This window comes from Petaurus breviceps, unplaced genomic scaffold (assembly GCF_028583685.1).
Source record: "Petaurus breviceps papuanus isolate PSGF00001 unplaced genomic scaffold, PetGlider_PUasm1.0 207, whole genome shotgun sequence".
Taxonomy (NCBI): domain Eukaryota; kingdom Metazoa; phylum Chordata; class Mammalia; order Diprotodontia; family Petauridae; genus Petaurus; species Petaurus breviceps.
In genome coordinates, this window is record NW_027185850.1 from 21,383,799 (window position 1) to 21,390,920 (window position 7,122).

Below are 7,122 nucleotides of genomic sequence, written 5' to 3' on the forward strand. Positions count from 1 at the left end.
CCGCAGCGCGCGCGGAGAGAGCGCCCCCGGAGCCCCGCAGCGCGCGCGGGGAGGACGCCCCCGGGCCCCGCAGCGCGCGCGGAGAGGACGCCCCCGGAGCCCCGCAGCGCGCGCGGAGAGAGCGCCCCCGGAGCCCCGCAGCGCGCGCGGAGAGAGCGCCCCCGGGCCCCGCAGCGCGCTCCCCGCGTGCCGCCATGGAGCCGGCCGTGTCCCTGGCCGTGTGCGCGCTGCTCTTCTTGCTCTGGATCCGGGTGAAGGGGCTGGAGTTCGTCATCATCCATCAGCGCTGGGTGTTCGTCTGCCTCTTTCTCCTGCCGCTGTCCTTCATCTTCGACATCTACTACTACCTGCGCGCCTGGGTGGTGTTCCGGCTGAACAGCGCGCCGCGGCAGCACGAGCAGCGGGTTCGGGACATTCAGAAGCAGGTGGGGGACGCTCGCGGGGCTGGGGGGAGCGCGTGCCCCGTCCCCGTGTGCCAGCCCCTCCTCTGCTTTGCCCCCATTCAGTGCCTTGTCCTCCGCCGCCGCCTGGTAGCAGCCCTTCTCTCCTCCCGTCGCAGTTTCCCCGAGGAGTGCAGGAGTTTCCCCCGCTCCCCTCAGATGTGTTTGCATCTCCTCCCCTTAGGGTCAGGTGCTGAGGTACCACCCCTCCCCGCTTGCCTTTACTTTGGGAGACGGGGCAAAGGAACCGGACGTATGTGGGCCATGCACTCGTCTGTTCCAGGTTTGAGGAGGGAGAATTCAGCTATCGGAGGGGAGTTTGGAAGCAGATGCCTCTTCCCCCCGTGGCCTCCAAGGACCCTACCACAAGCTGCTTCAGGGCCAGGGAGCTCCCGAGTTCAGTTCCACATGGTGTTGGGATGGGGGTGAGCGCGGAGCTTCTTTGAGTGGGGTGGGGGACCCCCATTCTGAATCATTTCAGGGGCCAGAAGCAGTGCCTAAGCACTCATTGGCCAGTGTGTGACATTGGGCCAGTCACTTCTTGTCTCCAGCCTCTATTCCCTCATCCGAAAAAGGAGAGGTTTGATCCTGAAGCTCTTTGAGTTTCTAGGTCCGTCACCACAGAGAACTTTGGCAGAGGGAGTCGTGGAGGGGGTGGAGGGAGAGGCCCAAAGGGGCCCAGGAAGAGGTTACTCTGAGATTTCTTTTCAGGGATGAAAGGGGTGTTGACATGCTTCTCCCCCCCTTGTGTATCTGGGCTTTCTCCAGGCTAGCTGAGGGGAGGCTAAGGAAGGACATGAGCCCCATAAGGAAGGCTGCAGGAGGCCCCCAAGGACAGTCCGGGGGGGGGGGGCCCTCCATTTCTCTAGCATCTCCAGTATGTTTCTGGCCAGCACCGGTCACAGCTTCTGAGGAGAGAGCTCCACTGCTCTGGGTGTCCTTGGAGCCTGAAGGAGGTGGAGGCCTTGGGCTTCTCCCTGCAGAGCTGCCTACTGTCATTCTCAGGGACTACTGAGTACTTCTCACTCTACAACTTCCTGAGGCCAGTTGGATTGTAAAGGTTTGGGGAAGTTGTGATGTCATTTTACAAGTGAAGAAACTGAATCCCAGGAATGACAAAGTGACTTTCCTGACCAGGGCTCACCCCACTTCAGCACTGGGTTCTTGGCTCTAACACACACTATACCCTCATCTCTAAGGATCTTAGGCAGCTGTCGACTTAGTTGCAGAGAACGTGCTACCTGGCTGTGGTGGAGGGGCTTTCCTCACCTGGCAGTTCCCAATAGCATCAAAATCCTATTGACTCTGATAATCATTTTCTTTGTATAGGAAATGGCCTAGTTGTCTGGAGAGCTGGTCTCAAAGTTAGGAAGGTCTGGGTTCAAGTCAAAGGCAGCTGGTGGTGCCTAAGTGCTCAGAACCCTGGGTCTGGAGTCTGGAAGTGCATTTGTAGCCTCAGGCTCTTCATAGCTGTGTGACCCTGGGCAAGTCACTTAACCTCTGTTTGCCTCAGTTCCCTCAACTATAAAATGGAGATGATAACAGCACTTACATAATATTTGTAAAGCGGATTAGCACAATGCCTGGCACACAGTAGGCCCTTAAAAATATCGATTGATTAAGTGCTTGTTGGTAGATGGATCCTTTTAGTGAATGTAGTATTTCAGCCTTGAAGGGATTTCAGTGATATCACTAAACACTGTCACTTAACCAATAAATGGAAAAGGCAGAGGTCTGGGGGAAGGGTTTGGTCAAGGATACCTACTAAGCATAACCACTGCTTTTTGTTTATGTGTATAGCACCTTTTTCTCACTCCACTCCCTCTGCCTGTCTGCCCCTGGCATTGGCAGCCTCTGGATGGCACCTGGCTCCCTCTGGAGCACGAGAAAGGGAAGGTGGTGTGGGCATTTCTGGCCCTGCCAGGCCAGTGCCCATAGGCTTGGCACCGTAGATGGGGCTGGACTAAGAAGAAGAGCCACCTGGGCACCAGGCCCTGTGGATGACCCAGCTGTCAAGGGAGGTACCACCTGTCCACCCACCAAGGTCACAGAGCATAGGCTGCCTGCCAAGGCCCTGGGCTATGCGGCTCCGCTTCCCTTTGGATGGCAGAGCCCATGTGCCAGTGTTAATGCACAAGGCACCAGCCTTGGGCAGGAGTATTAGGTTCAGTTTCTGGTTTTGTCCTTGGCACAGTGCCTGGTGTGGAGTGGGCACTTCGTAGGAGTGGGCTTGTGGAGGGCTTCCCTGGTTCTGGTCCTGGGCTGTGTGCTGTTTGTTGCTTTCCCTTATCTATGAAATGGGCCTCCCTTCCCCAAACCTCCTGAGGCTCCTAGGACATCCAAATGACAGGGCTTTGGTGATGCAGCAGAATTCACCAGGTGCCCAGTGTATTACAAAGGCCCTGTCCCCACCAGGGAGCGGAAGTTCTCTTGAGCCCTCTAACAGCCTATGACAGTGCTCACTGCAAGTCACAGACCTGCACAGGAAACTGAGGCCAGACAGATAGCAAGTGGCCAAGGGTCAGGATTTGGACTCCATTGAGTAGCTGATTCTAAGTTCAGGCCTCTTTCCATGTTTTTAATTTGGGGAAAAGGGAAAAGAATAAAGTATTTACATAGGACTTGCTGTGTGCCAAGTGTTGTGCTAAGGTCTCCTTTGGTCATCCTAACAACCCTACAATGTAGGTGTTGATATTACCTCCATTTTACAGTTGAGGAAACTGAGGCAAACAGAATTTAATCATCTTGCCTAGGATCACACAGCTAGGAAGAGTCTGAGACCACATTTGAACTCAGGTCCTCCTGACTCCAGTCTGGCATTCTATCCATTGTGGCATCAGAGGCCTCTGTATTTGTATTTATTTTTTAAAAACCTGACCTGTGGTTTCATGTTTCTGTTCTGCACCTCAGATGGTTTCGTAAGGCACTGAGAACTGATTTGTCCAGGGTCACACAACCAATGGGTGTCAGCAGTGGGATTTGAACTCAGCTCCCATGGTCAATGTTGTGACCTTTGTACTTCATTGTGTGTGGGAGTGACTTTGGCCTTTGCCTCTGGTCAGTTGTGGCCTCCTGCCCAGGGGGAGCTGGGCACATTTCCAGCCACAGCCACTCCTGGAAGCCCCTGCTTGGTGAGGGGGGTGGGGAGCTAGGATCTCCCTCAGGCAGAGGGAGTGTTCTCACTGGCTTCTGCCTGAAGGACTGATACTTACTTTGTATCTGACCCAGCAGGGAGCCGCCTCTCTCAGCTCCCCACGCCAAATTCCTTCCTGTTTGGATCACTTGCCACACTGGGGAGCCTGGCACCTCTGGGCTCACAGGTGGGAGAGAGGCCTTAGGAGGAAAGAGAAACAGGGCCCAGGAGTTGGAGCTGATTGTCCTGGGGAAGAAAAGGTTGAGGTGAGACTGCAGGAATTGGAGCTGTCTGTGGGCTGGTCACCCCGCCCACCCATCAGAGGAAGGGCTGTCCCAGGAGCAGTGAGCTCCAGCTTAGTCAGCCACACCCCTTATTTCACGGAAATGGAAACTGTGCATGGGGGTTGGGAGCAGGGGGAGGCTCATGGTACACTTCTCGTCCCATCGGTGCTGTGCCAAGATCTGAACTGAGGACCTCTGACTACAGCACCTGCACTGCTTCTTTTCCCATCCCTAGCAGCTGTAATGTAATTTCACAGAGGCCAAAGGAGGGATGCCACAGGTAGTTGAGTAGCTCCTGCCAGCCCTCCCACCCCCAAACTGGGGCAGATGAGGACCTGCCTGTGAACTAAATGGTCTGTGGGGCCTTATTGAAATGGGCCAATGTAGACGAGCTTGGGAAACCCTAAGACACCAGAGGAGGAAATGGGCAGATACAGATGAGCCTTCACCAGTGATGCCATATCAAGACATTGGTCTGTGCTGAGCTGGAGGCTGGCTGGGAGACAGGAGGGGACTTGAGGGAGGCTGTAGCCCAGTATGTCAGTGATGGCAATGCACTTCTTCCCTGTGCCACGCCCTGAGCTGGCTGCTGGGGCTGCTAAAAACACGGCTTTATCCAGTGCTGGGCTCTATTCCCTGTCTTTCCATCTGGTGGTCATTAGGTCAAGGATTGTTGCATTCTTTGTACCTGCATCACTAGGTCCTGGCACATGGCTCTTAACTGCTCCATTGATTGCCAGGCTCTGTGCTAAGCACTGGGAATGCAAATTAAAACCTTGCAGCCAGTCCTGGCCTCAGAAAGTTCCAATTGAATAGGAAGAGTAGATAATAATCTCAATGGGGGCTTGTTGGCCAGGGAGGGATATTGTGGTCTGCAGAGTCCAAGAGATGGAGGGCTTCACCCCCTTTCTAGCAGCAATGGCAGTTTTACTTTCGATTGCAGAAGGGCTGGTGAGAAGATGCCCAGAGAACAAGCCCAGGCACCATAGAGTACCCAGCCACTTTAGCCCTGCCCTCATACAGACTGGGGGACCTGACTTTGTAGGCTTTAGGTAATGCCATAATGCTCCGTGACATGATGTAGGGCAGAGGCAGGCTTTGGTAGAGCCTAGAAAAGCTGCTGAGGGGAAAAGGGGGAAGACAGAGTGCATCCCATTTCTCTGGTGTTCAAAGGCTTACAAATTGCCACCCTGAATTTCACCCCAGTTCCTTCTGACCTGGGGGTGAGAATGGTGAATGCCACATCCTATCTTTGGGTCTCAGTTTCCTCCTTTATAATAAGAAGGGGTGAAAAACTAGACGATCTCTAAGATCTAATCCCTTCATTTTACAGATAAGGAAACTGAGGTTCAGAAAATTAAAGTGCCTTGTCAGGGGAGAAGAGACTTATTAAGTAAGTGGAGAGCCAGGATTTGAAGCCAGGTGTTCCTATGGTTTTTTCCTCTCCTAAATTCTGGGTTTCCCAGAGACATTAGACTTAATCTGAACCTGTAACAATGGGTATGAGTTGGGTTGGCAAGCAAATAAGAGGAGAGGGCTTCCATTCAAATCTTCCTGTCAAGCCCTGGCCCAGTAGGGTGGAGGAAGACCAACCCGGCTGGGTGGAATTGGTTAGATAAGGCAGCCCCACCCCCTGGACCTTGGACAGGTCCCTGACTACCACAGCTTCCAGGAGCCTCTCAGCAGAACACCTGGTCCCACTCTTGGGGCTTTGAATCCCCTCAAACTCTAGGCCCTGAGCCCCCAACCTTGTTCTGACCTCCCAGCTTTGTGCCACTCCCTGGATTCTGAGATCTGCCACCGAGGCTGCTTTAGTAACTTCTCTTGCTGTTGGTGGGTGGGTGCTCAAGTGTGATATTCCCTCAAAATGAACCAGGAAGACCCCCCCCCCACACACACACACACACACTTGTAGTAAAAGGATCTAGGTTCAAATCCTGTCTCTAATGCTTATGGCTTGTGTTACCTCAGGTATGCCACTCAAACTGGGTCTGTTTCCCCCTCTGTAAAATGAGGGGGTTAGGCTAGTTGCTTCTTGGTCCCTTCCAGCTTTGATCTCCCCTCTGTGCATTTTCATAAGCTGTGTCCTCTAGCTGGAGTGCCTTCCTTCCTCCTTGCAGTGCTCAGATGCCTTGGCTTCATTCTAGGCACTGCCTCTTCCCCAAGATGTCCTTGGGGCTGCAGAGTTCACTCCCTTCTCACTCTCTTAGCTCGTTTATCTTTGATGTAGATGTTGTATCTCCTGATTAGAATGTAACCTTGAGATCCTTGCACTCTGATGTGTAAATAACCAGGATATCTATGGCAGCTGCTCTGACCAGGAAAGGCTGGCACATGGTGGGATCTGAGCTGAGTCAGGAAGGTAGGCAGGAGGAGAGCAGGACCTTACTTATGTCAAATTCAGTCTCCTTGATCTGGGATTGGAATTAACTCTTAAAGAGTGAACTGAGGCCCAAAGAGGGGAGTGGAATTCAAACCCAGGTCTCTCAGCCACAAATCTGGGCTGCCTTCCTGGCCTCCCACCCCAGAGGTTCCCTGGTGACACTGTCATCTCATGACCCAGGCTGCTTTGTCAGGAATCCTCCTGAGTGCCTTGTAGGTTTACAGAGTGTCTTATTATTATATCATGTGTCCCTTAGAACAGTCCTGAGACTTAGGGGCTTTTATTCCCATTTTGCAGATGAGCAAACTAAGGCTCACAGAGTTCAAGTGAATTAGGGTCATACAGCTAGCATCCAAGGCAAGATTTTAACTCAGGTCTCTCTGACTCCCAGTCCAGTGCTCTATCTACCAGCCACCTACCTGCTGAATAGACAATAATCAAAAAGCATTTATTAATTGCCTGCTATGTTCCAGGCATTGTACTAAAAGCTGAAGAAATGAATAAGGAAAAGAAAGACGGTGGCTGCCCTCATGGAGTTAATGGGGGAAGACATTATACAAAAGGGGGCCAGAAGGTACTGATAGAATCAAAACCCCTACAGTGTAGCTAATGGGAAATGGAATGTTTAAGGTCAAGGCCCTTTGTCTTGCCAACCTTGAAGACTCCAGAATCTCAACTCTTCGATTTACACTGTGTGACCTTGGACTAGTCACTTCCCCTCTTTTAAGTCTTAGCTTATACTTCAGTAGAATAAGGGTGTTGGACTCGAGGGTCTCTAAGGTTTCTCTCACCATTCAGCCTGTTTTCCTTTGAGCCATGATGAACACTTGTGAAACTGACATCTGAGAGTGTCCCTTGTGTGAAACTGACATCTGAGAGTGC

General features: G+C 52.6%; 1 protein-coding gene across 2 annotated transcripts in view; it reads left to right on the top strand.

Moving 5' to 3' along the window:
- The first annotated feature begins 134 nt into the window (after nucleotides 1-134).
- The window catches only part of LOC138164946 (delta(24)-sterol reductase), a 25,858-nt gene continuing 18,870 nt past the window's right edge, over nucleotides 135-7,122 (top strand). For both annotated transcript variants that reach the window (XR_011169239.1, XM_069092930.1), the window contains exon 1: nucleotides 135-425. Coding sequence is in view for 1 of the 2 variants with exons in the window: in XM_069092930.1 (XP_068949031.1) it covers nucleotides 195-425 (231 nt within the window). In the remaining variant the exon portion in view is untranslated. The remainder of the gene's footprint in view (nucleotides 426-7,122) is intronic.